We start from the raw sequence: 26774 nt of genomic DNA on the forward strand, positions 1-26774 counted from the left end.
GCTCAGGTCTTGATCTCAGGGACTTGGGATCGAGCCCCATGTTTGGCTTCCTGCCCTGCAGGGATTCTGCTTGTTCCTCTACCCCTGCCTCCCTACTCTGCTGTCTCTCTCTCAAATAAATAACATTTTTTTAAAAAAGATTTTATTTAGTTATTGGGAGTGCATGTGCAAGTGAGGTGAGGAGGGGATGAGGGGGAGAACGAGAACATTCAGCAGGCTCCACGCCTAGGGCAGAACCTGAGGCAGGGCTCGATCTCAGGACCCCGAGATCATGATCTGAGCTGAAATCAAGAGTCAGGCACTTAACCAACTGAGCCACCCAGGGGCCTCAAAATACACACTTGTCTTATTCACGTTTGCTTTTCATTAATTAAACATGGCTCCTAAGTATATACATGCATATGCCTCTAGCAAAGATACCCATCTCTCAGTAATGGTTAAAGCTAGTTAAGTTAAATTCAAACTGTGGATCAAAGGTGAGTGGCTGTAGATAACTGTTCTTTTCTTGAGTTATTAATTATTGACCAAAGAACCTTCGAATCCATTTCTTTCACTTTTAATTTGCAACAAGAAAAGCATGTCTGATGTTTAAAATCCCAAAGCTTTTGAGATTTAGAGAAAAGGAGAGAGGAAGTAAAGATGTTAAAGTGACCACTGAAGGTAGGATGGTTTATTTTTAAAGCTTTACACATGCTGAACCACCCTGGTTTTTTTTAAACAAAGATTCATATGTATGTTCCTAGAATAGGAAATTGCATGTTTGTTCTCTTTTGATCTCTGAAATGACTTCATAAGAGACAATTTGCATATAATTTTTCTTTTATTGCATCGTGGTGCTAAGAAACAAGTCCGCTTTCACTAGGTCACTATAGTTCTGGTCAGACAGAAAAAGAACTTTCCTATTTAATTTTCTTCCCCTTTTAAAGTCCATAAATATTTGTGTGTGTTTCTGAGTTATCAGGCAGGGTTCCCAGACATTAAGAAATTTTTCCTTTAGATAGGTTGACATGGGATACATTGGAAAAAGCATCTTACCCTGTGTAAAAAAAGGGGCGGGGGATTTAAAACAATGCATAAGTATCTTAAGGTCTTTCAAGAGCAAGCTCTCTGTGGTAGAAAAGACAAAATGTGGTTTTGTATTTACATCTGAGTTTCTTCCTCTTACCAATAAGATGTCTCTTATTTCTGGTGGCATAAGTAAAAAAAAAAAAAAAAAAAAAAAAAAAATTAAAGATTTTACCCATCTATTCATGAGGGACCCAGAGAGAGATAGGCAGAGACACAGGCAGAGGGAGAAGCAGGCTCCATGCAGGGAGCCTGATGTGGGACTTGATCCAGGACCCCGGGATCTTGCCCCAAACCAAAGGCAGACGCTCAATCACTGAGTCACCCAGGTGCCCCATAAGTAAAAATGTTAACATTTTTATGAATAACACTTTTTTTTTCACTTTTTAAAAATTAACAGTAAAATGGTTTTGTATGTGCATGAGAGGGTATTTTCATCATTTTTGAACATAGCCTATCAAATTCTGATAATGTGATATGAAAGTATCTTAGTTAACTATAATTACAGAATTAGAATCACTGGTAAGATATTCATTTTACAGGTTTAGTAAAAAATGCATATAATACATTTATAGAAATACTTTGCACTTTAGTAATAGGACTTTTGAAGTTACAGTGATCTTAGTCTCATATCCAGTCCTACAATTTAATACTGAAGCCTGCGGGCACCTGAGTGGCTCAGTTGGTTAAAGCATCCATCTCTGGATTTTGGCTCAGGTCACGATCTCTCAGGATGGTGAGACTGAGCCTCATATCGGGCTCTGTGCTAGGTGTGGAGTCTGCTTAAGATTCTCTCTCCCTCTCCCTCTGCTCCTCTCTCCACCCCTTGACCCCTGCTCTCTCTGTCCCTCTTAAAAAACATACTGAAGCCTAGAGAGGTTTAGTGACTCAGCTTTTGTCTACTAACATTCAGTAAACTATATTGAGAGCAAACATTTTCCTTATTATAGAAGATGTATAAATTTCCTTTAGTCTCATAGCGTATACAGGTGTTCTGTTTGTTTCTTCACGATATTGGATAAATACAAATTCTAGGTTTTGTTTTGTTCTCACTTTAATGTTTTGCTCTAACTTCCTGGTTTTTTGTTTTTTGTTTTTTTTTTACTTAAAAAATTTTTTTTTAAATTTTACTTATTTGAGAGACGGAGATAAGAGAACACAGGCAGTGGGAGGGGGTGAGGGAGAGAGAAGCAGGCTGAACAGGGAAACCGAATTGGGGCTCCATCTCAGGATCCCGGAATCATGACCTGAGCCAAAGGCAGACACTTAACTGACTGAGCCCCCCAGGCGCCCCAACTTCCTCGTTTTTAATTAGAAATAATGTTATATCTCTTAGCTAGGTCAGAGATCTAATTGTTTTTAATCCCAGCTTTTTCTGCAGAGAACTATTTTTTTTTGCTAAATGCCCGACTAAGAACATGATTGTGACTTACACTTTACAGAATACAGTTTTGCTTATACCCTATTTAGTTCCCGAAGTAACCCTGTGAGAAAGAAGAATTATTCTGTTTTGTGGAGAAGAGAAGTTACTGATTATTGTGATAAAGTAGGAACTTGAACCCAGGCCCCCTTGATCTTTCCACTGCCCCACACCTGCCCTGAAGCCTGAGTAGTCAACGATCTGTATGAACTCAAGGCCACGTATGGAGGTGAACTCAGCAGAGACTGGCCTCCACCGCAGATAAAACAGATCTCAGCAGAGAGGACGTGAGCGGAGCTGGTCACTCTGGCTCCCCCAGGCTCTCCAGCAGTTGCCCTTTGCCCAACCACATAGGCAGTTTCACTTCTAAATGCTTTAAGTGACTGTTTAATTTTATTGTTGCTTTAAGAAGAAAGTTATCATTGATTCATTCAGCAAACATTTTTTATTGTTCTAGGTACTGGGATACAAAATAGAATAAATTAGGTTTCTGTTTTCAGGAGACTGATAGTCTAAAAAAAAAAGGACATGCAAACACATAATTATGGTGATAACTGCTCTGATGTAAGATGTTAATCATCTTCTCAGCTGATATAATGCATAATTAGTACCCATGGCTAACAGCTTACTCCAGTTCAGTTTCACAATTGTCCCAGTTTACCTAGAGTTATCAAAGATGTGGATCAATTTCTTTTCTCATTATGCAGTTTTGTTAACTTCAAAAGAATGTTACAGAATTATTCTAAATTTTAATGAGAAGAAATTATGCCATTCTGTGATGCTCTACATTTAGAACCCGAGGCTGCAGTGGGATCTTTTTCAAAATCAAGTGAATTTTAATTGATTTGGGATTTTATTCAAACATATTACCAGGTTCTGTCATTCAGATCTTGAATGTGGATTTGGTAAACACACTTTATTTAGCCAACTGCTTTTGAAGTTTTGCAGAACCTGACCATCTCCTGAAACTTCTCCCCTGATAAATGTAAGAGCTGTAAAGTCTTCCTGTACTTACAGTGTGGATGGGCATGCGATCACTCTTGTGCCTCGGTGGCCTTTTTACTTTAAAAAGTGTTTTTTAGGTTATACTAACCAGGAATTAGAGTTTTCAGGCGAAAAACCAGAACAGGGTTTTTATAAGATTAACAATATTATGTACCGATTGACTATGTTTGCGTTTCATGCAGTTGTTAGGAAATCGTTGTTTCATGACTTACAAATGTTTGCATCGTTTGAAATATCAGAAACATTTAAGTACTCTGGCATGCAGATTGGTTAATTTATTGCTATAGTCTTATTTTCTTAGTAGGAAAATAATAGAACTTTTTATACACTGCATGTAAACTTCTAATTTTATCTGCTAAATATCTTTACATATTTAGGTGATGGAAGTAGCTTACCTTGGGATTTCTGTTTTTATTAGTGTGATTCTTTATGTCAGCCAATTGTCTTTCTAAGATAAGACGTTAATTGGATTTACCAAAATATATTAACACTGGAACTTAATTAGCAACTGAATGCAGAGAATTTCTGATGGACCTGATTCCATTTTAGGATGAATTTGAGTAACCTCCTGTGCTTTGAAACCACATTTTGCATAAGTGATGCATATTTTCTAAGAGGGACTCAATTACGGGGACACCTGGGTGGTTCAGTGGTTGAGCATCTGCCTTCATCTCAGGTCATGATCCTGGGGGTCCCGGGATTGAGTCCCTCATCAGGGTCCCCGCAAGGAGCCTGCTTCTCCCTCTGCCGCTGCCGCTGCCTCTGCCTCTCTCTGTGTGTGTCTCTCATGAATAAACAAATCTTTTAAAAAAATAAAAGGTATCAACACAAATATCCATTAGGAATCATGTATCTGTAATATTTTCTTTTCAGTGAAGTCATATTTAGCAGTTTTGCCTAACTACGTTTCTTTTGGTAGATCACCTGTTACGTACTGCAAGTCAGCACTCTGATAGCAGTGGTTTTGCTGAAGATTCGACAGATTGCCTCTCCCTTAATCATCTTCAGGTAAAAATGTTTATTGTAGTAGGTACTGTGATTAACTTCTTCATATTTAGGTGATTTTTCAGTAGCTATATATTTCAAGACTGAATCTTTCTAATCTTTACTTCTCAAATGACAGGATAAGAATGCCAGGATGTAGATACTCTCTAAGCATTTGACTACACGTTTTAGTTTTCACTAATTATACATCTTTCTCTGACTGGACTTTTAAAAACAAAGAGACTTGTCTTTATTTTTGAGCTTTCAGTAAACACAGGTTATTTTGATCGCTAATCTATTCTCTCTGGTATTTTTCTTCTTTTTTCTTATCATTGTTTGCATATTTTACCATAATTGTTTTATTTATTTAGTAACTAACAATAAGTGTGTTCATAGCTTGCTGAATATTATATGACTTTTATGCTAGAGTGTGTCAGGTAAGCCAATAGCAGGCACATCTTTACCCTTACAGAGTTTACGGTCTGTGTGTAGTACGTGGAACCCTTGTATGCACAGGTACAGAAATATCTAGAAAGTGTTTAAAATATTTATAAGCAAATTTCAAAGAAAAGTGTTAGTGTAAGAGAAAAAAACCCAAAACGGCCTTTAGGAATCTTGTCCTTGATGGGTATACAGACAAGAGGAGACTCAGAACAAATAATCCAGTGGGCAGAACTGGGAGGTGGAGAGCCTTTTATAAAAGGAAATCTGTGGACATGAGCGTGGAAAGATAAGAATTCAGCTTTTTGGAAAGCGAGTGACTGAGTCCTTCTGAGGAAGTAAATGAGGCAGAAGCAGGAGTGGAGAGTAAATCGATGATAAGGAAGAGAAGATATGAGTGTTGACTCCTTTTCCAAATAAGGGTAATAGGTCTCTGTGTTTTTCTCATATGGGAATGACTCAGGGAAGTTGTCTGGCTGAGGACGAGGGCTCTAAGAGGACAGTGGGATTGATGCAGGAAAATCTGGGATGAATTTGTGAAGAGAAACCTAGTCCTGGAGAGGATGTGATCAGATGTACAGATTGGAGAGTTAGCTGTGAATAAAAAGGGCAGTTTCCTCTCAGAACAGAGAGACAGGAATGGTGGGGAGGGGTATGGGGATGTTGAACCTATGGGGAGAGGTGCTGGAGGAGAAAGTTAAACGTTTGTCCATCTTCTCAGCGATTCAGTGTCCTGTGCTGGGAGGAAAGGAAATGGGTGCTGAAAAGGGGACTGAGGAAAATAGTAAAGGTCTGGAATAATCTCTCTGGGAACGGGGTTGCCGATCAGGGGCAGTTTCGAGCGGTACGAGGGCCCTAACTGAGGCCCTGTACTCCCCGGAAGTATACAAGCATCGCATCACTTTGGTATTTTTGCTGATGAAACTTCGTATTTGAATTCTCCGTCTTCCCACCTGTGTCCCATTCCCAGGTTCCTGAGTCCTTGCAAGCCATGGGGAGTAGTGCTGACAGCTGTGACAGCGAGACCACCGTCACATCTTTTGGTGAAGAGCTTGTCACACCGACAGCACAAGACCAGCCTTATTTTAATGAATCCGAGGAGGAGTCTCTTAGCCCTCTTCCAAAGGGCAGGGACAAGGGCAGGGAGCAGGCGGCACCGGCTGCTGCCAAGAGGTCAGACAGCCAGGATTCCCCGCGGCGCGAGCCTGCGGCCCAGGCAGGGAGCACGCAGTCCACCTGTGGCGCAGGCGACCACACTTCTGAAGTCACTGAAGCGGGACAGGGTTTGCCTCCGGCACAGCCAGCGGACCTGCCACGGGAAGCCAGTGCCGAAAGCGATGTGGATAAAAGCAGTGAATGTGAATTTGCCCACTACACCACACACCACATTCTGAAGTCACTGGCTTCGATTGAGGCTGGGCACGGGGAGAAGGGCTCTGAAAGTGCACCCGGGCCCCCCTCGTCCGCAGACAGAGTGAACACAGCTTTGCAGCGAGCTCAGATGAAGGTCTGCAGTCTGTCTCATCAAAGAGTGGGGCGCAGCCTGATAAAGTCCAAGGATCTGTTGAAGCAGAGGTACTTCTTTGCGAAAGCCGGCTACCCTCTGAGGAGGTCTCAGTCTTTACCAACCACTCTGTTGAGCCCAGTAAGAGTTGTATCCTCTGTCAACGTCCGGCTGTCCCCAGGAAAGGAGACCAGGTGCAGTCCCCCCTCCTTCACCTACAAGTACACACCTGAAGAGGAGCAGGAGTTAGGAAAGGAGGTGGCCGAGCCTGATGGCCAGTCCTTAGTCAAATCCACTATTTTCATCTCCCCGTCATCTGCGAGGAAGGAGGCAGCGTGTCCGAGCGAGCTGACCCGCTTGGAGGAGTGCCGTCCCCGAAGGACTCCGGCCCCCGCGTCCCAGTCCACCTGTTCCCTGCACTCCGTGCGCTCCGAGTGGCCGGAGAGGCCCCTGTGCGAGCACACGCGGACTCTGAGCACTCACAGTGTTCCCAGCGTGTCTGGCGCCGCCTGCAGTGCCTTCGCCGCCCCTTTCGGGTGTCCTCACTCGCACAGACCCGCTGCCTACCCCTACCGGGCGTGCCCCGTGAACCCCCCTTCCGCCGTCGAAATGCAGCTGCGAAGAGTACTGCACGATATTAGAAACTCGCTGCAGAATCTTTCACAGGTACGGGAAGAAGATGCTCTCGTTTCTTTTACTGATCCGAGCACCTCTTAGCTCCCCGAGAGGCTGGGGCCCATCAGGCACGATCCACCTCGGCTTCGTTTTCTTACGAGTCTAGGCATACGTGTCCCTGCCCTCCTCCCACGCTCGTCCCTCCCGTCTCCAGGGGGCAGCTGTCCCGGTCCGAGCACGGCTGACCTCTCCGCCCGGGCTCGGGGTCGCCCCCCCTCCTAGAGGAGAGGCTGCTCATGAGGTAGCCCCCCTTCTTTAGCCTCTACTCTACGGTCTGTTCTTAGGTCGTCCCTGTTATTAAAAAAGTCTTCCCTGTCAGTACTTTCTCTCCTTTTCTCTGCCATTTGACTGTGTTTACCGCCTCTTTCCTCTCTAAGCCTCCCTCCCCCTGGGCTTCTGTGTGGCCGCGCGCTCTCCTGGTTCTGCTCATAGCTCTCTAAGCTTTCCCCTCCATCTCCCGACTCCTGGTGCTGGTCTCCTGGCACAGGATGAGTCTGCTTCCACTGGGCTCAGAGACTGGAACTACCCCAGGAAGGAAAAAAAAATCAGGTAAAGTGTGCATTTGCCTAAAAATAGTCTGTCTTGTCACGGTGAAAATTAATTGCTCTCAGATACGTTACATGGGCTGGAAGTAATTCCCAAAAAAGGGTTTGACAATAACTACAAATTGTCTTTAGGTTTGCATTTCCCATTTCCTTTCTGAATCTCTCCCCAGGCTACTTGTGTTTAGGCAGTTGAGGAAATAAGAATGGTAGCGTGGTGTAATGATCAGAGCATTCAGCCAGGAGTCGGGGTTCAGAATGCGTGTAATAGATCCTTACGATGACATAATAGACAGGAAGCCACTAGGAAAGTAAAAATGAAAGTTGCAAGTTCTCTTTTTAAGAGAGGGAGAGAGACCTATATTTTTTTAATTTATTACTGTTTTTTGTTTTGTTTTGTTTTTAGAGAGGGAGGGGAGGAGTAGGGCCGAGGGAGAAGGAGAGAGAGAATATTAGGCTCCACGTCAGCACAGAGCCTGACACCGGGCTCGATCTCATGACCCTAAGATCACAACCTGAGCTGAGTTCAGGAGTCAGACGCTTAACCGACGGAGCCACCCAGGGTCCCCGAAAGTCGCAGCTTCTTAAGTTATGTAGTAAAGTATATTTTCTTTTAAAGATTGTATTTATTTATTTACTTTTTAGAGAGAAAGAGAGTGGGAGGGGGCAGAGAGGGAGAAGGAGAGGGCCAGGGAGGGAGGCGGAAAGACTCTCAGGCAGACTGCGGTGAGCACAGAGCCCAAGGTGGGGCTCGATCACGGGACCCTGGATCATGACCTGAGCCTGACACTTGAGCCACCTGGGCTCTGGGCGCCCCAGGGATACCTTCTTTTAAATAGAGATTTTATCCTCATGACAGTTGTCCCCTGATGACTTTTGCCCTAACCAGATGTGGGTATTTCTTCTTCCTCCTTACAAATCGCAGTTTGGTTTCTCTGTGAGCGGGACATCCAGCCTTTCAACTGTTATTACGTGAAACGTGGGGTTTCCGGGGCTCTGTTGCCTACGCCCTAATGGTGCACCTTTCTCTCTAGACCAGCTTGTCATTCTGCTCTGGATGTGGCCTTCTCCTCCTGGATGTCCCGTCAGTAACTCAGCTAATTAGTCTTCTCACTGCCCCCCAGCCCCCGAGAGACAGATACTCTCTCTGGCCTGGTCTCCGCCTGTCCCCCCACTCTCATTCCTTGTGGGTGTGCCCGGGGCCGCGCTGCATGCAGGCCCCTAAGCAGGTGTGCGTTCCGTGGCATCTGGTTTTACAGATGCCCCTGTTTCTTGGTCTTTAACCTGGAATGCCCCACCCTGGCCTTTCTTTGCCTGACCGAGTGCTGTTTACTGCTGAGGCTCAGCTCAGGTGTCACCCACCAGAGCTGGGATCCTTTACTCACCTCCTCTAGGTTTTTGTTTGTTTCCATCAAGTGCTCCCCTTCCACACCCCAACGTTGTAAGTTTTGTCTCACTTCTCTCTCTCTCTTTTTTTTTTTCCTTAACACCATCAGAACACGTGGAGGCTGGGAAAGCCTTTTGCCTTCCTTTTGTCTTTTTTTCTTCACCAACTAAAGTAGTGACATGTGGTAGATGCTTAACTGTCTACAAATAAGTGTGAGGATGGCTTGCTCCTCTCTCCGGCAACTCAGTAATTTCCGGCAACTCAGTAATTCTCAGATAACTCAGTCATCTGAGAATTTACTATCACTTCTACATTTTTTAGTTTTGTTTCTCTTTTCGACTTTCTTGAGGCAGGAGGGAAGTCGTACAAGACATAGATTAGATTTGAATGATACATGTTTCTTTTTCCCTCCTTTGTTCCAAATAGACCGACTTACCCCCAAAACAGTTAGGAGTACCAGAGGTGGCAGTGGGGGCTGACTTGGCTCCTGCTCACAAAATGAAGTGGGGTTTTTTTTGGTAGCGTTTTGTTTTTGTTTTTGTTTTGCCTCAAAGAGAAAATTACGTAGGCCCTAAATTCCGCCTTTTTTAACACCTTAGATAATTTGGACGTAGCCGCTTTAACATTGATTTGTAATCATACTTTCGCTTTTTTTGAAGTACCCTATGACGAGAGGATCTGATCTTGCTGCTGCTCCATATAGTACCCAGAAATCATCTGTTCTACCTCTATATGAAGTAAGTGCTTATTTAGATCTTTTGTGTGTTACAGAGTAATTTATATGATTTAGAAGTATAATTTTGTCATACTGTATTTTAGAATACTTTTCAGGAGCTCCAGGTAATGAGGCGGAGCCTGAATTTATTTAGAACGCAAATGATGGATTTAGAGTTGGCAATGCTGCGTCAGCAAACCATGGTTTATCATCATATGACCGAGGAGGAAAGGTAAAAGTTCATTTTGTCTTAATGTAACTCAAAATATTCTTCATGCTAAAAAAAGCATTGCCAACTTTTTTATTTTTAAAGCTTCATTTTATGTCTGCTGGTGTGTACTGTTTATTTTGTGAACCACTGTAAATTAGGGCCTCGTGTTTTACTAATTAAGCTGCTTTCAATGTATTAAGGAAGCCAGTGGTTGTAATCTGTTTTTTAGTTCGGAATATTTGGGAGAGAAGGTAGAGGAAGAAAGACTGTTTGTTCTACTGGTCACACCTATGGTTTTCGCTGTTGTGCTAATTTTTAGAACTTGCGCTCTCAGTGCCTTCCACTGGCTTGTGAGAGAGTGATGAATATGAATCTCCAAACTGCTTTTTTCAACCTTGCGCCTGTCATCATACCAATAGGTATGAAGTGGATCAGCTTCAGAGTTTGAGAAATTCTGTGCGAATGGAACTTCAAGACCTGGAACTGCAGCTGGAGGAGCGCCTGCTGGCCCTGGAGGAGCAGTTCCGTGTCGTGCGCATGCCTTCTCCCTTCCGTTCCTCAGCTCTTATGGTACGGTACCTTGGGGGTTGTCAGCAGTTTTCGCTTAGGATTTATTTACAATGTTCCACATAATTTAGGACAAATGCCTTGATTTTAAAACACTTACTGTAATGGCTTTGAGGCAAGCAGAATGTTTCAGGAAACTTTCCCACAAATCAGTTGAATGTGCAAGTTGAGATTCATTAGTCTAGTTAGAAACATGCTGAAAAATGTTAATCACATGTTTTAATAAAGAATAAGGAGAAATACAAAATTTAGGGGTTTTAAAGGAAAAATGATAGTGGGTTAATATATGACTAACTTAGATTTTAATCACTGCCTGTAACTAACTGCCAAGAACATAAATCTATATTTCGCTCAGTCTTTTGTTCCCTTTTTTGCCTCCAAATAACTATTCCTTTATAATTTTTTTTCCTTATTCTGGACTCTTTGCCAGTCTTAATGTTTTTTAAGGAATCAAATGAGATCTGTTTTAAAGGCAGACAACAGGTATACAGCCAAGAGAATAAAATACTTTGTTTTGTATCACTTTTCAAACTTCTGTTTCTTTGCAGGAAATGTAAACTTCAGTTGATTATTTTTGCTATTATCTTTGCAGTTGTAAAATACATTGTTTTGACATGTTGAAACGGTCAACTTTTTTATCCTTGATTTTGTTAACAATAAATCTGTGCACGTGTGTACACATATGGAGTAGAATCAGTAGAATAGGAATGTGTACACACATACGTGTGTGTGTGGTAGGGAATAAGACTGTCATTTATCATTGATGAATGTCTTTTTCCATAAAAGGTCTCAATCCATTATTCTGAGAAATGTGTGTTGGTGACAGCAGAGAATGAGAACATCTTCTATGTACCTTCAGGCACAATAACATATTTTATATGGATCCCATGACAGTAGATAGTAACCTTTGTGACATAAAAGAATGTTGCAGGGCAATAATTAGCCAATTCATTTTATTATGAAACATTTGCATTTTGAAGAAATATTTTATACATACATACATACATATGTATATATATTGTTCTTATTTTTTCAGGGAATGTGTGGCAGTAGGAGCGCTGATAACTTGTCATGCCCTTCTCCATTGAATGTAATGGAACCAGTAAGCCTCTCTCCTTTCAAATCACTGGGGAAGGGAATGATATGACATTTCATAAACACACAATTTTCCTGGTGTAGATGAAATGTTTTGGTTATTAAATGCAGAATTTGACCTGAGCTAAATTGACTGGAAGTGACTTTGGCACTTCTGAAAGTCTTTTGCCATCTTAGGCCACTTAGAAAGCAGTTAATTGCAATGGTGATTTATCTTTATGGTATAAAGTAGGTAATGCATTATAAGAAGTATTTAATTTATGCTCCAGAGGACGTGTGCCTTCACAGTCTGATTCCAGGTCCTTTCGGTAGTTGGATTTGTAAGATGACTACTTTTTGAACGAAAGTCTGATTTTTTATTATATTTTAAAGAAATTGGTTAATTTGAGTGCAAAAGCATATAAGTGGCTATTTTTTTTCACTAGTTACTAATCCTTAACAAGTAATTTGGACACCCATGCAGTAAAAAGTAAAATTTCATCCAACTGTATAGTCTGGTTATGTATTTTATGGCCTTCTCTCACCGTGAATTTGCATTTTCCTACATGAAAAACTCGGTAGTTCCTAAATGAATGAATTAGAATGTCTTCACAAGCTAAAGATTTTTAAGTGATTTTTGGCAGTAATCAGTTTTAACTACCAGTCGTAATTTCAAGGGAGAAGAATTGCAGTTTTTCTGATTTCCAGGTCACTGAACTCATGCGGGAACAGTCCTATCTGAAGTCCGAATTGGGCATGGGACTTGGAGAAATGGGATTTGAAATTCCTCCTGGAGAAAGCTCAGAATCGGTTTTCTCCCAAGCGACATCAGAGTCCTCTTCAGTATGTTCTGGTCCCTCCCATGCTAATAGAAGAACTGGAGTACCTTCTAGTGATTTAGTGGGCAAACCTAAGACTCATTTGGTACCAAGCAAGAAAGTATTCCGAGCATCAGTGGCCCTGACACCCACTGCTCCTTCTAGAACGGGCTCTGTGCAGACACCTCCAGATGTGGAAAGCTCTGAGGAAGTTGGAGCAGCTGAAGAAGCCTCGGAATTTGTAGGACCCAAATCTGAAGTGGAAGAAGGGAATGGAAAAGTCCCATTAATGACAGCTGCTGAGGAAATGCATAAAAATGTGGAGCAAGATGAGTTGCAGCAAGTCATACGGGAGGTGAGTAAAATCTATGCTTAATCTATTTGGCAGTATATGTTGGAGGAGGTTTTATTTGAACTTTATAAAGTATTCCTTTGATTTACTGTATTCGCTAATTTTCAGAGAGCTTTCCCATTGATCTTGCTCACGTCTATTAAGATATGTTTTAAATGGCATCTCTGCAAATTTTATACTCCAGTATGAAATAATAAGTATAAAGAATATGATCTATTTGGCTTAATGGATGATGATATATGGAAGATACAGATACAAAATGAAAAGAAGGTTTACTCTGAGTGATAGCATTATGTAAACCATAGTTCAAGGTTACCAAAAGGACTGCAAAAAATTAAGAAGACTAGTCAAAGGTCAAAAGTTAATAGAGAAAATTTTAAAACAGCTGTTTTGGACGCTAGGATCAGGCAATAAGAAGGAGTAGTGTGTGTATATATATGTGTGTGTGTGTGTGTGTGTGTGTGTGTGTGTATATATATATAATTTAAAAAGTGAGAGTCCAGATCAAAATATTTGATGGCTTTTAATTTTTTCCTTTTTTCCCCAAATCACACTGTGTCTGGTACAAAATGTAATAGAGTGCACAGGATAAAAATTACACATGTTGAATATATATTTTTCAATCTATTCTTTTAAGAGTAACTCTAGGAAGAACCATAATTATCCATAGTTCTTCCCACTGATACTAAAACCCATGATGAAAAAGGATCTTTTCATTATTAAAAGCAGGGGGATATCCTATACATCTTAAAAAATAATCATTTCATAAAAGTCTTAATGAGGGGCGCCTGGGTGCCACAGTTGGTTAATTGTCTGCCATCAGCTCAGGTCATCATCCCACAGTCCTGGGATCAAGCCCCACATTGGGTTCCCTATCTGGCAGCAAGTCTGCTTCCCTTTTTGCTCCTTAGAGAATAAAATGAATAAATAAAATCTTAAAAAAATAAAAATAAATAAATAAAATCTTTAAAAAGAAAAACAAGAGTCTTAATGAATATGTTGCTCTGTAAGGGATAAAAGAAAACTACATATCAGATGTGAGATCCTGAAGCTTAAAGACTAGTAGGAAGGTAATTAGTAGGACTAATTCAGGAAACAATAAAAAAATTACAGAGAGAAACATGTAGTCTAATGTATTCAAGAATTTAGAAATGGAAAAGGTCAAAACGGGCCAGAGAAATTAGGGTCAGTGGCTCCCTGTTTTAAATCTACATATTTCCAGTAAATTCAGCAGTGTGAACCTAATGTGTTTTTGGAATTAATGTGTGAGTAACATAGAACGAGTTTGGTTATAGGTCAAGAATGGTGGCAACAGACCAGAATCTTCCCCTCAAATGGACCTTTGATCCTCTGGGTCCAGAGATTAGTTTATGTGTATTAATTAGGTGCCATCATTCATAGCTGCATAATAGTAGCTTGAAAAGTACATTAAAAATAAATACAGCCGTTTTTACTATAGTATGATATATACACATTCCTACACATTTGTGCTGTGTACATGGGTGCAGTAATAACCACAGAGCTTATGGAGAAAATAGGATGAGAAGCATAACCCAAACTTTAGCAGTGAGCTATTTTTTTTTTTTCTGTTTCTAGCAGTGAGCTATTTAAAAGAAGACAGAAACCTAGCAAAAATCGTAGCACAACTTTATACATATTAAATGCTTAAGAAATACGTAAATACTGCAATAAATATGGTACTTGACCTTGAAAAAAAATACCTGAAATTTGCTTGTGGAACTGGGCTTGGGAAGGGTTGCAGCTGGTGAGGTATTGCAAGGTAGCAGAGTGAGATGAAATCCAGCAGACAGTTTTAATACCAGATGTGGGCAGGTGTGGCTCATGACACAGTGAACGGAGCTGGCTGGTAGATAGTGTCTGTGTATTGTGCTGCGTCCCTGGGTTCTGCTGAACGCAATTATCTGCCTTCACCCAGTGTTTCTTATGGAGGAAGCTGCACACAGACACGAAATTTATATTATACTCAAGTCGTTCTCCTAATATTTCAATCAGATGGAGACAAATTTACATTTTCAAAACCAGCATTGTAGTAGAAGAGACTGCCTGCTTACAATTTTTCATGACATGAATTACCAGCTTAAAGTTTAAAAGGTCTTAATTCTATAAATGGATTTGTTCTACAAAAGTAATTTTTGTAAGTTGATTGTGTGTAGACAGTTAATGTTTAGCAAGTGCTGTAAATCCACCTTGCTCAGTTAGATGCAAATGATTATAATCCATTCTTATTTATATGTTTCACATCAAAGATTAATTGTTCCATGAAATTAAGTAATTATTCTTCTCCACATTATATTTATTTATTGAAGAAGTAAGTTTTAAGGTACTTTTTTTCTTCCCCTAGAAATGGGATATTTTTGTTGCCTTTAGCTTGCTTTAATTTGAAAGTTTTCCTTGAAAAAGTCGACTTAATTTCGCTTGTTTGGCATAAATATTCCCTGAATGCACACTTAAGACCTCATTTCTAAAGTTGTTAGTAGGTGGCCTGGTAAGTGCTGTGAGTAATTTCCGAGGAATGAAGCATTCCTAGACCGAACATTGATTCTTTGGCTGATAGAACATAGTATATGTTCTTTGATCCTAGGGAAGTATTCGATCATTTATATGGAACCTCCCTCCCATAAAATGGGAAAGATTTTAAAATTCTAAAGGCATTTAAACTGATATGCAAGGCAAATGTTTGAGGAAGTTTTCAAAATTTGTTACTAAACCCATTCATTAGAAACTCCTTAACCAACATTTGGCATAGTTTGGAGGAGGTTGGGCTTAACATTTGCCCTTTTGCTGTTTACAGATGAGGACTTACCAAGCAAAACGTAGGTGAAACAAGGTGTTGTTAAGAGGAATTTTGATGTACTTAAGAAAATAAATGATCTGAAGCACTTAAAAAACATATGTTATTAGATAAGTTAGTCCAATGCCATTTATAATTTTAAAAAGTAATTTGTGTTGATACTGTCTTAGCTCAGTGATAGCGGTGTTCTGTTGAACTTTGTTTACAGAATATGTAAAATCCAGATTAGTCTTGATGCCATTCCTTCCAAATCCATAATCTTTTAATACATATGGTACTGAATTCCTGTTTTTGTTAAAGCTAACATATCAGCTACCAAGAAAACTAAATTAGACGCTGCCTTTCCAGTCGATTCTGTGCCCCTGACACCATTAACAAAGCCACTCTTCAGGACGGCAGGATTTAAGCTTGGGTTGAGCAGTTTTGCAGGTGAAGATTAAGCGTGTTTGGCAGACACACGTTCAGGGAAGTTTTCTTACTGCGCTCATGGGTGCGTGAAAACAATGATGTCTGTCGGGTCTTTGTTCTCATCATTTCACCATATGTGAAGTGAAAAAGTATGCTCTCATTATAATGTGTTAATACAGTAGAATTCTTTGGAAGGAGAACTCTGAAAGTCCTTTCAGACAAATGTTTAATACACTCATTCATTCAGTAACAAAGCTTTTGTCAGATTAAAGGTACAGATCGTCTATGTTGTGGTGGGGGAAAATCACACTCCTAGAATTTGCCCAGGTGGTCTGTGGTAGATGTAATCAGTGGCCTGAAACGGTTTAGGATTACGTAAAAAAAAAAATTTAAACGATTACTTAATAGAATAAATGAGCATGTGCCATAGGAGCAAATCAACAGAATTAAGCCTCAAAGAATAAACGTAGACTGCTTTTCTCTTGAGGGAGGTCTTCTTTTTTGTTGAATGAAGCTCCTAGGCTTGGTTCATGCCTTTTAGTATCTTCACTACAGTCCACCTGACCTGCTTCATATTGTACATGTGTTTTGGCAGATGCCTGTGGCCCGGCCTTCGGGCCTGCAGTCGGTCTGCTTATGTCGAGTGAGCATCCTTTCCTTAATGTCACTCAAGTCTGTGTTTGGCCTGTACCACTTTTTGGAAATTGTGGCCGTAAGGGCAGTTTCCCATCCATCCCAGTGGAGTTTGCTCCTCATCCTTCCCCCCTCCCTATGCAGCATGCAGGACTTGGGAGCTAATTCGTTTATCCATACATTTAGTCCTTCCATACATTACTAAAGGCATTTTGTTGTTTTCAGTGTTCGTCTGTCTGCCGTTCTTTGTTCTTCTACTTTCCGTGTCAGAGGTGGTGTCTCTGTCACTCTCACGCCTTCGCTCCGTGTGGCTTCTCTGTCTCTCATTCATTCGGACATCTACGGAGCACGCACTTTATGCCAGGAGACGTTGATGAGTGAGACCCAGTTCTCTCCCTGAGTAGCTCGCCGCACAGCACCCCCCGTCTGACCCCCCCTTGCTGCCCCAGGCCCTTCTCCTCCCTGGTGGGGACCATCTGTGAGCAGCACACCTTCCTGCTCTTCCCCCTCATCCAAGGTGCTCTTGCTCCAGTTTTCTGTCCTCACTGTGACCTCAAGTTGCCCTGAGTTTTCGTTGACCTACTACTTTAAAGTCTGCCATTCTCCAAGAACTTTGTACTTTTTCCTCTTGTAGCCCATGCTGGCCTCTCATTTTCTGTTCTTGTGTTTTAGTGAATTAATACATTATTTTTTCCCTCTTAATGTTTTATGAATGAATATTCATTTTGTGCCCGCCTAGATTATAGCATCCTCCTTGGTCGTGCTTCTTTAACTCCTTATTCCAGTAATATCTGTACCCTCAAAAAAGGCTGGCACACATTTTTGGTTTGTAGAGGATACTTTCTGGCTTCTGTTTTATTTTTTGAATGATGATGACGAAAGTTAATAAAATTGCCATATTGCATGGAATAACAGCACTGGAAAGATTGTACTACTCATTGTCTTCTGTAAATACAGATTTGCAGAGGTTCTGATTCAACACGTTGTGTTTGTGCTTATAATACATTGTGGCTCAGAGATTCTGGTTTTCATAATATTTGTATCCAACAAATTAAAGTAAATAAAAAAATTTACTTTAAATTAAATTTATTAAATTAAATTTAAAGTAAATTAAATTTTCAATTAAAAGTAAATCCAAAGTACTATGAAAGTCAGTAACTTCTCATGATGTTTAAAGCTTAGCAATATTGGTAGAAGGTAAAAGGAGAGGTTTATATTTAGTTAAATATATTCCAATACAGATAGTTGGTAGCTAAGGAGCATTTGTTTCCATGAGTACCTCCGTATAAATCTATGTATCGTGTACCAGTTTTGCATGACAGGTTAATACAGAGCCATTTTTGGAAAGACTTCAACTGAGATGTGTTCAGGATGTACTTAGGAACATTTTAGGAAATAGATCAGGCTGACAGGAAACTGTGGAAATGTAGAATTTTTAAAAGCTGGTTGAAAGTGTCTCAAGTTCTAATTTGGGAAGACATTATCAGTTTATTCCAGGAAATCCACATTTAAAGCTTTCACAAAGAGCTATTTGGAGGTGATGCTGTATCATTCCAGAGAGAAAGGCACGGACAGGCGTGGGTAATGTGTGGGCATCTGGAAGAGAGAATCTGGATGGAATTATCATCGCCCTTACGTCCGTTGACCTTTTCCACCAATAAGATGAGATTGTATATCCTTGTCTGAAGAAAAATTTTCAGAGAGATAACAAACCTCTACCAGAAGAATTTATTTCTTTGTGGTTGTTCAGAGGATGTTTTTCATGGTTTAAAATAAATTGTACTAAATTATTTCTTCATTCCACTTAAAATGTGCAAGTTAGGTTCAAACGATATGTAACTTTCACATACTTGGTCTTCAGTTGTTATAAACAGGCAATAGACTGATACGTTAGTTTGCCACTCATGAGTTTTCTTAAATAATGAGAACACGAAGTATACTGTTGATTACCATTCCAAAATAGACCTTAATAAAAACATAAAAGTGGATCTAACATTTAATCAGTTCTCCTACGTTACTTTGTGTCATGAAGCAAATGAAGTTTTTTAGTCCATAAAATAACATTTTTAATGTTCTCACCTTAAGAATTGTGATGTTAATTTTATAATGGAGTATCGGAGTTAATGCCGGACCACACACTGACCTGGGTTTGAGGACAGATGGACAGGATTCCTCACTACCTCTCTGTATTTCATGAGGGTTTACATGAGGGTTTCTCTCTGGCTTGGCTGATTACAGGAATTAAATGCTCTTTGTGTATTTTTCCGAAAACAGAAAAAGTAGATTATGGTCATATTGTTAAATTCTTATTTTTCTCTTTTTCTATTCTAGATTAAGGAGTCTATTGTTGGCGAAATCAGACGGGAAATTGTAAGTGGACTTTTGGCAGCAGTATCTTCAAGTAAAGCATCTAATTCTAAGCAAGACAGTCATTAAATGGGATTTCTAGGTAAATTTTTCTGAAATTTTTTGCTTAGCTAAATAACTACTTAGTTTTGAATGCTTTGCCTTCTTAGTTCCCAGGACTGTTTCTCTGGCTAATTTTTAATTTTAAAATGTATATTATATGTATATTATAGGTAGTCCTGCAGTGTGAAATACTCATTCAGCCCCATTGGAAGTGCAAGCAAGTAAATTGCATAATATCCACCTCCAAGGGACTATTGATAGTGTGTTATTTTACTGAAGTTACATTATAGTAAATAACATACTAGAATTGAAGAAATCAGAACTTTCAGACTTGAGCATTATTTTGGTACCATTCGCTATAATGGTATTTCAAATGTGTGATTTATGGACCAAGATTTTGAGACTTAATCACAAATTCTTATCTTTCTTAATTTTTTGTCTTTTAAAGAAAAGTATCCCATAGGCCCATATCTAATCATATCATAATTTATAAAGAAGGATGCTATTTATATATATATATATACACACACATACATATATACACACACACGCATATATATACATATATTTAGAAAATATTGTCATCCTTTTAAAGAATCTTTTAATACTGATATTTGAAAGATGTTTAAAGATTTCTCTTTCTTTTTTAAGGTTGGTATGGATCTTATTGGCTATGCGGTGTTGGAGTTACCAATGACATACACTGGTGGAGGTGTTATTTGTGCTTCAGAAGATACTTGCTGCTGAGCTGGGCTACTGTATACCGTGTACAATGTTTATTTCTTCTATGCATATCTTTTTAAAAAACATACATAGAAACTTAGGCACTTTGCTGACTGTATTTCTTTTCTAAACTACCAAAACTGTAGCCATTTGAAAAGCCTAATATTTATTTGTATGTCAATATTTTCCAATTCATTCCCTACATAGAATTAATTTTAAAACTTGAAAACGTCCAGACTTAACCAACTTATAAATAACATATTTCTTCAGACTAGCTTCTTAAAACACTGACCTCTATGAGGTATTTACTGTGCAATAACTGATTCATTTTTTGAGAGCTTGAAGCAACCAATGATTTTCCCTCCACTGCTGTTAATTAGTGTCACTTCCAAGAAGAAAAATTGTTCTGTTGTAAAAATTGCTCTTAATTCTTGAGGAGGTTTACTAATAGCAGTAGGATAGAATTGTATGAGGTTACCTACAACTACTTAATGTTCTTACACTGTAAGCATTGTTACTTTACCAAGATAAATGTAATTTTATTATAGCTTATTTTTCTTTTGGAAACATGCCTTACATTAAACACTATACTTTTTGCGTTGTCCAGACTTCTTATATTATAAGGAGATGTTTCTTCTTCTGTCTTTTAGACTGAATAGTAGAGTATTGCCAAAATAATGGGACCTCTGACTTGAATGGATAGAAATGAATAAGCTGGTTTTGGTTTTCAAAATGGAAGTAATCTAGATTTGTTCTCCTCACAATAAATGGTTTTAAATCAGTTTTAACTAGTGAGAACTGTTTGTTTGCAGGGGGGAAGAAAAGGAAGGTGGTTTCCTGTTGGTTTGTATGTATTAAATGTGTAAAGTAACAACCAAATTTATTAGAATTATTCCTTTAGCATTTATGATTTTCAACTCTTATTATATTTCTTTGTGTGAAATTTTAATCAAAAGTGGTTGAGATGTTCTTTGAAAGAACATCTAAAAGGTTTATAAATGTTTGAATTATCACACAAAGGCTGATTTCTAAAAATAAAACAATAAAGTATTTATTTTGCCTAACATCTTTTTAATAGTTTCTTTTCTCTAACTACAACGTGAAGAATTTGGATTAGATTTAATGAGTAACAAATAAGGTCCAAAGGAATTGGATATAACCTAATTGGTCGATATTCTCTTTTCCTGAAGATGCTCCTATGGTGCTTTGCAAAATATACTTAAGACGAGACCACCCTGGAGAAACAGCTTACTGATGCCTCTTGGTCTCCTCTAGTTCTGTGGTCCTAATGATTACCATCTGAAGCCAAATAAAACTTCTCTTTAAAATGTACTGTTAAGCTCCAAAGAACAGATTAAAGTGCTATTTTATTCTCTGGACAAATTATTCAATTTAGTTGATTCTAGTATCAGTAATGAGATACATAAACCAGGCACCCAGTACTGAAAGTAATACAGGCATCAGTGATTTGAACTGTTCGGCTTCATAGCCACTTAAAGTACATTTCTGGACAATTAAGATACCCAGAGTTTGAGAATCAAAATTAGAGACGTAACCGTTGCAGTAACAGACTGAGCCAATGGGCAAATTATTCCTATAGTATGTGAATGAAATAAAATGAACTTTACTATTAGAGTTTCATCCTTCTCTCCATTTTAAACCTTTGTGTTTAAAAGCCACCGAGCCAGCTGCTGGTATGTAGAAATGAATGAGAGGTCTACAAACCAGATGGAAGAACAAGGCATCTTTTTTATATATGGGTGAGTTTATGGTACCAAAAACTATGAAGCATTATAAGAATTTGAGAGAGTGTAGCGTGGGTGGTCACAGAAGTCTTTACCAAGAAGATGTGGTTTGTGTAAAGTCTTAAAAAATGGGAAGTGGAAAGGATGGGGTTCAAATAAGAATATTTGTAAAGGTTATTCAGAATGTATAAATTGAGCTTGAATTACTACGTGTGTGATGAAGAAATGTTTTTAAAAACCCAAGTTGTCTGTAGCTTGCACATGTGCTGAGAGCCTGAAGAAAGAAGGCATAGAAGAAAAAGAATCTTGAAATGGTGATTTGGAATTTGGGAGTCACCATGAATGATATACCATGGACAAAACTGGGCAACTACTCACACTTGAGTACATATTGTTCCTCCAAAAACATTCAGTTGAATTTCAGTAACATTTAAAATATGCATTACATCAGTTAAGACTATTTGCTCAGCTGGCCATCTTCAACTTTCTAAAAAAAAACAAAACATGTTTTTAGAGAAGTTTTAGGTTTACCATACACTTCAACTTTTTTAGAGGACAGTAAGAATGCAGTAAAGTGCATGTGAAATAATGTAAAGGAAAAGTCTTTGGGGCGCCTCTGTGGCTCAGCAGTTGAGCATCTGCCTTCGGCTCAGGGCGTGACCCCGGTGTCCTGGGATCGAGTGCCGCATCAGGCTTCCCCACATGGAGCCTGCTTCTCCCTCTACCTCTGTCTCTGCCTCTGTCTCTGTGTCTCTCATGAATAAATAAAATCTTAAAAAAAAAAGTCTTTGGGGAGGATTCCTGAAGAGATGGTGCACTGCCCATGCTCCTCACTTGTCCACATGGGAGTTTGGTGCTAGTTGAAGAATAATACAAAACCAAAGTATGAATTCTTTTTTTCTGTTTCTCTCTCCTGGAAAGGAAGAATTGATAACTTCCAAGAAGTGGGAAGAGGAAACATTCTATCTTGTAATTAAAGCTGAGGATCTAAGTTGTAAGTTATGTATGACAGATTATTAGGATCTTTTATAAATGTTGAAATCATTTAATTAGCACTTATCCTGGCTGCATTCTAAATGGAGAAGGTTTAAGATGTCCTATCTAATAGCTCCTCTCTTCTATGGTTTTTATTTCTGTTTATGACTGTTAAATCTGGCCCTTTACCTTGTTCACTTTGTTCTCATTTGCACAACTGATGCTCTTTCTCACTGTGCTTACATACAGGAAGTCCGTGTGCTTAGCAGTAAATTAGGATTGTACTCAAACATTCACATCAAATAGCAGTGTCCATTTGCTCGCAAGTCCTTTCAGTACCCCAGAGGAGACGAAATCTTGGGGATAATGGTCACCTAGCTTACTTACTCAACAGCATTCCCTCATTTAATAAAAGTTTGCTGGAGCGGCACCTGGGTGGCTCAGTTGGTTAAGCGTCGGCCTTTGGCTCAGGTCACGATCTCGGGGGTCCTGGGGTGCCTCTGCCATGGGCCAGGCTCCTCACTCAGGAGTCTGCTGCTCCCACTCCCTCTCCCTTTACCCCTCCACCGACTCATACACTTTCAGGTGTGCTCTCTCTCAAAATAAAACCTTAACAAGTTCACTAGATACCTACGCTTTACGAGGTTCTCAGCTTATAAAGATGGATGTATAAAGAACGAATAAGAGCACATTCTAAGGACAAGCAATAGAGTACACTGATTAGACCTTTGAAGGAATCAATACATTTAGGAATTAGATTTTCTCTTTTTTGTCCATTTTTTAAAAATCCAATGAGATCTTTAAATGGATAGAAAAGCATATTAAGTATGCTGTAGGTAATGTGAGTGGGAATGATATGAAAGGTAATGCATTTTGAAGAGCAGAGTTCAGAATAACTTAGGACTGGAACTGAGAAAAGAATGTTGCTTTAGTTTAGAAATAAAAATATTTGAAGTAGTGATAACATATTTTAAGGAAAAATAACTGGTTTATCTGTAAGCTAAGGAGAAAAAAAGGAAACTTGGGAAGTTACTTTAGCTACATTACCTACACAAGAACCATACAAATATAGAGAAAGCATGCACCTTATAAATATTTGTATGTTCTTGTAGTTTTAGAAAACCTACAGTATTCTGTTATCTGGATGCCCATATTGATTTAGATTTATAAAAATGTTCCTTGAATCGTCCTGGCTGTCATAAATATACTTTTATGGAATCCATAAAAATAGTACCGAATGGACACGTGTACTCAATTTGGACACCTGAATGGTAGGTACTACGACAACAATGAGAATGTTTTAAAGCAGTCAGAAGTTAATGTTTTATGCTAAATTATTTTCTGTTCTTAATACTAATGTGCATAAATCTTACAGTTTTCCTAAGCAAGCAATTTATCAGTGTAACACACCTTACAAAGTAAGCCTCTTTATAGTTTTCTGCCTTTAGAAATAGTGTTACATGTCATATATTTAGCTTCATATAATATAGGAATGTAAATGTTATTCTGTGTTCAAGACACATGCACGTATTAATAAAACACCTATTTTTCCAGTGTAATAAGCTTGCAGCTGGTCAAAAGGAGTGTTTCTGTTAAATAAAAGTGGCTAGACATCATATTTCTGCAGGCACTTCCTCAGAAAACAAGAAACTAGATTACTAGAAAGGGTAACAACATGCTTTAAGCAAGAGGGCTTAGTAATAAATAATAACGAGATTCAAATCATCACTGACTTGACAAAAATATACACATTTCTAGTGGTTAAGGCTCAAGCTGACTCCATATCTCTACCATGTAGAATTAGGATGGTGATACCAGTACCTCTTTTACAGAGTTGTTAGACAAATGTAAATACACAGCACAGGGCTTGGTTGGTGGTGGTGGTGGTGGTGGTTGGCGGCGGTGGCAATGGTGGTCATGATGGGTAGAAATAGGGTGACTGGTACATGAGGTTTGGCAAATTCAGCTTCATATAGAAGAGAAAACATGAATTTATAGATCCAGGCTGGATTTTTCATCGTCATCATGTTCTTTCAAGTACTAGAACGAGGACTGGAAAAAAGACCTCTGATGCTCCTATCATGAAAGGTGAACATTATTGTGTTCAAAACAATACAAAAGATGCTTTGTTCTTTGGGACAAAAATTTTTGTTTGTGGAATACCACTTAGAGCAATGCTTTGCAAGCTTCAATATGCATAGAAATCAAATCATTGCCAATCTTGTAGATGTGAAGGTTCTGCCTAAGTAGACCTGGGTCCTATTTCCAGGGTCCAAATTTTTGTGTTTCTGGAAGCTCTCGGGTAAGATTGATGCTGCTAGTCCATGAACTGAACTTTCAGTAGCAAGGATTTAGATTAATAGGTCTTACTGCCTATATGCCAGATGCTTTGTTAAGCAGAGAAATTTGTTAAGCAGAAAAAGAACTTTTTGTCTCTAGGGAGATGTCAGCTTAGAGGCTCCCTTCAGGAAACTTTTAATGACAGCCCCAAATTCAAAACTGAGAACAAAGGCAAGTACTGCACGTAAGGAAGAAACTATGAGGGGAACAATCTAAGGCCACGTGGAAATGTACAGTTGTCTGGACAGACCTGTTGGCAACAAGAATAGCGCAAGCAAAGCGCTGTCTTGCTGTTAACGACAGCAGGTGAGAAGTCTTTATGCTGTGTTGACTGGACGTTGAGAAGACGTAGACAGTCTGAGGGCTTCTGAAGTCAGGAACCACTCAAGAACCAGGATGAGACCCAAAAAGGTGCAAAAAGGAATGAACTGGCTCTGGAGATGCTGTAGAACGAGATCAGCTCTACAGTATGGAATTTGTTCCAGTCAGTGGTATGTGGAGAAGTTTACCATTCTTTTGGGGAAGGGAGTAATGAATAAAAACATTTACACCTGTGTCAAACGCATTGTAGTATGTTACTTACATTTTGAATCGTTTAGTATATTCATCCACAGATGATTCATGGTTTTGTTTGGTGCATCTCGAGTAATTCCTTCTATTATTTCTCCAGTCCTGAGGTTAAAAAAAAAATCCCTTAAGGTATTGCAAAGCAATTACTATATCATATCATATATCATATCATATCATATCATATCATATCAATTATTACCCAGGCCTCCTCAGTCTATAAGGACAAATGAGATTACATTAATGATGACAGACTTTTTTTTCTTTTACCTTCTTCTGTCCCCTCCTCAGGACTGCTGAAGAATATCCTAGAAGAGTGTTTACTTGGAAAGTCCTCAAGAGTTATTATACATCTTCACAATAGACCTTATCTATCAGTTCTAAGAGATCTCTTCTCTTTATTGGGGTCCACAGCGCTCTCTTGATCTTCTCCTGGGGCCCTCGACTGGCCAAAGTGGTGGTGATATCATGCCTTACAGAGGTGGGGTGAGAGCCTCTCTTGCCAGACCATTGCTTACTCCTATTGGCAGCACAGCAGCACTTGTAGCCCAGCCTCCTCCCACAAGTCCCCTGCGAGGGCATCTTCGAGCGAGGGCATCTTCATGCTTCACTACCAGCTCCAAGGGACTCGTCCATGGTGAAAAGTGCTTAAGAGAGACACTTTGCTCTCCTTCCATGGCCTGTTCTCCTCTGGTGCTGGCAAGCTCTCTTGCTGTCAAAACACCAAATGGACCATGGCTGAATCTTTAGCACGAACACAAATTAGTGTGTGTAGGCTCAAACCGGGTCCCTTTTACTCCTGGACACAGACACACATTTAATGACAAATGTTGAACATTCTTATTGTTATTATATTTTGATCCTGAAATCTCATCACAATTAAATTGATTTAACACCCATCTAGTGAATAACTGTTGAGGACAAGTCACGAGTGACAAGGTTGATTTTTATATGGTCTTTTTTTTTTTTTTTTTTACTATTTGCTAATTTTGCTAGCATTTGAATCAAGTTTCTCAAGATTCACAAAGAAGAATTTTTATTGTGGTGCAATTTTTTATTATCGTTATCTTTCATTACTGTAATAAGAAGCCAAAAGCCAAACATAAATAATACCACAGATCAGTCAGGTGTGATCCTAGCCCATTTTTTAGAGTAGATAATAATTTCTATAAGAGTCTTTACTTGGTCCATTCTGCCTGTAATGCCCATAATGGGAAAGAGCAACGGATGAAACAGCTCATCTCTTTTGAAATGTTTTATTATTTTAGGCTCTAGATATGCAGTTGACAAATTATTTGCAAAAAGGCACAACAGCAGTGAAGGAAACTTCATCCATTACCAGAAATTATGTGAGTTAAAGACCATCCGTGTAATTATTGCTCATGATTCTGGGGACTTTTTC

At 39.2% G+C, this 26774-nt stretch overlaps 1 protein-coding gene and 1 long non-coding RNA gene across 21 annotated transcripts in view; one reads left to right on the forward strand and one right to left on the reverse strand.

The window, feature by feature from the left end:
• Positions 1 to 20809, forward strand: part of ITPRID2 (ITPR interacting domain containing 2) — a 111125-nt gene extending 90316 nt beyond the window's left edge. For 2 of the 5 annotated variants that reach the window (XM_038585029.1, XM_038585032.1), the window contains 9 exons: positions 4410 to 4498; positions 5886 to 7085; positions 9683 to 9760; positions 9843 to 9970; positions 10369 to 10519; positions 11553 to 11618; positions 12299 to 12763; positions 18945 to 19062; positions 19674 to 20809. In XM_038585029.1, the coding sequence (XP_038440957.1) occupies positions 4410 to 4498; positions 5886 to 7085; positions 9683 to 9760; positions 9843 to 9970; positions 10369 to 10519; positions 11553 to 11618; positions 12299 to 12763; positions 18945 to 19049 (2282 nt within the window). In that variant the 3' untranslated portion in view covers positions 19050 to 19062; positions 19674 to 20809. The remainder of the gene's footprint in view (positions 1 to 4409; positions 4499 to 5885; positions 7086 to 9682; positions 9761 to 9842; positions 9971 to 10368; positions 10520 to 11552; positions 11619 to 12298; positions 12764 to 18944; positions 19063 to 19673) is intronic. The other 3 variants (XM_038585030.1, XM_038585034.1, XM_038585031.1) reach the window with 3 other exon arrangements.
• The window catches only part of LOC102155256, a 130415-nt gene that overhangs the window by 10635 nt on the left and 93006 nt on the right, over positions 1 to 26774 (reverse strand). For 9 of the 16 annotated variants that reach the window (XR_005384825.1, XR_005384824.1, XR_005384823.1 and 6 more), the window contains 3 exons: positions 25389 to 25477; positions 21869 to 21977; positions 14482 to 14714 (listed from right to left, as the gene is read on the reverse strand). This is a non-coding gene — a long non-coding RNA (uncharacterized LOC102155256). The remainder of the gene's footprint in view (positions 1 to 14481; positions 14715 to 21868; positions 21978 to 25388; positions 25478 to 26774) is intronic. The other 7 variants (XR_005384831.1, XR_005384829.1, XR_005384835.1 and 4 more) reach the window with 3 other exon arrangements.

The sequence above is a fragment of the Canis lupus genome, chromosome 36 (genome assembly GCF_011100685.1).
Source record: "Canis lupus familiaris isolate Mischka breed German Shepherd chromosome 36, alternate assembly UU_Cfam_GSD_1.0, whole genome shotgun sequence".
Taxonomy (NCBI): Eukaryota; Metazoa; Chordata; class Mammalia; order Carnivora; family Canidae; genus Canis; species Canis lupus.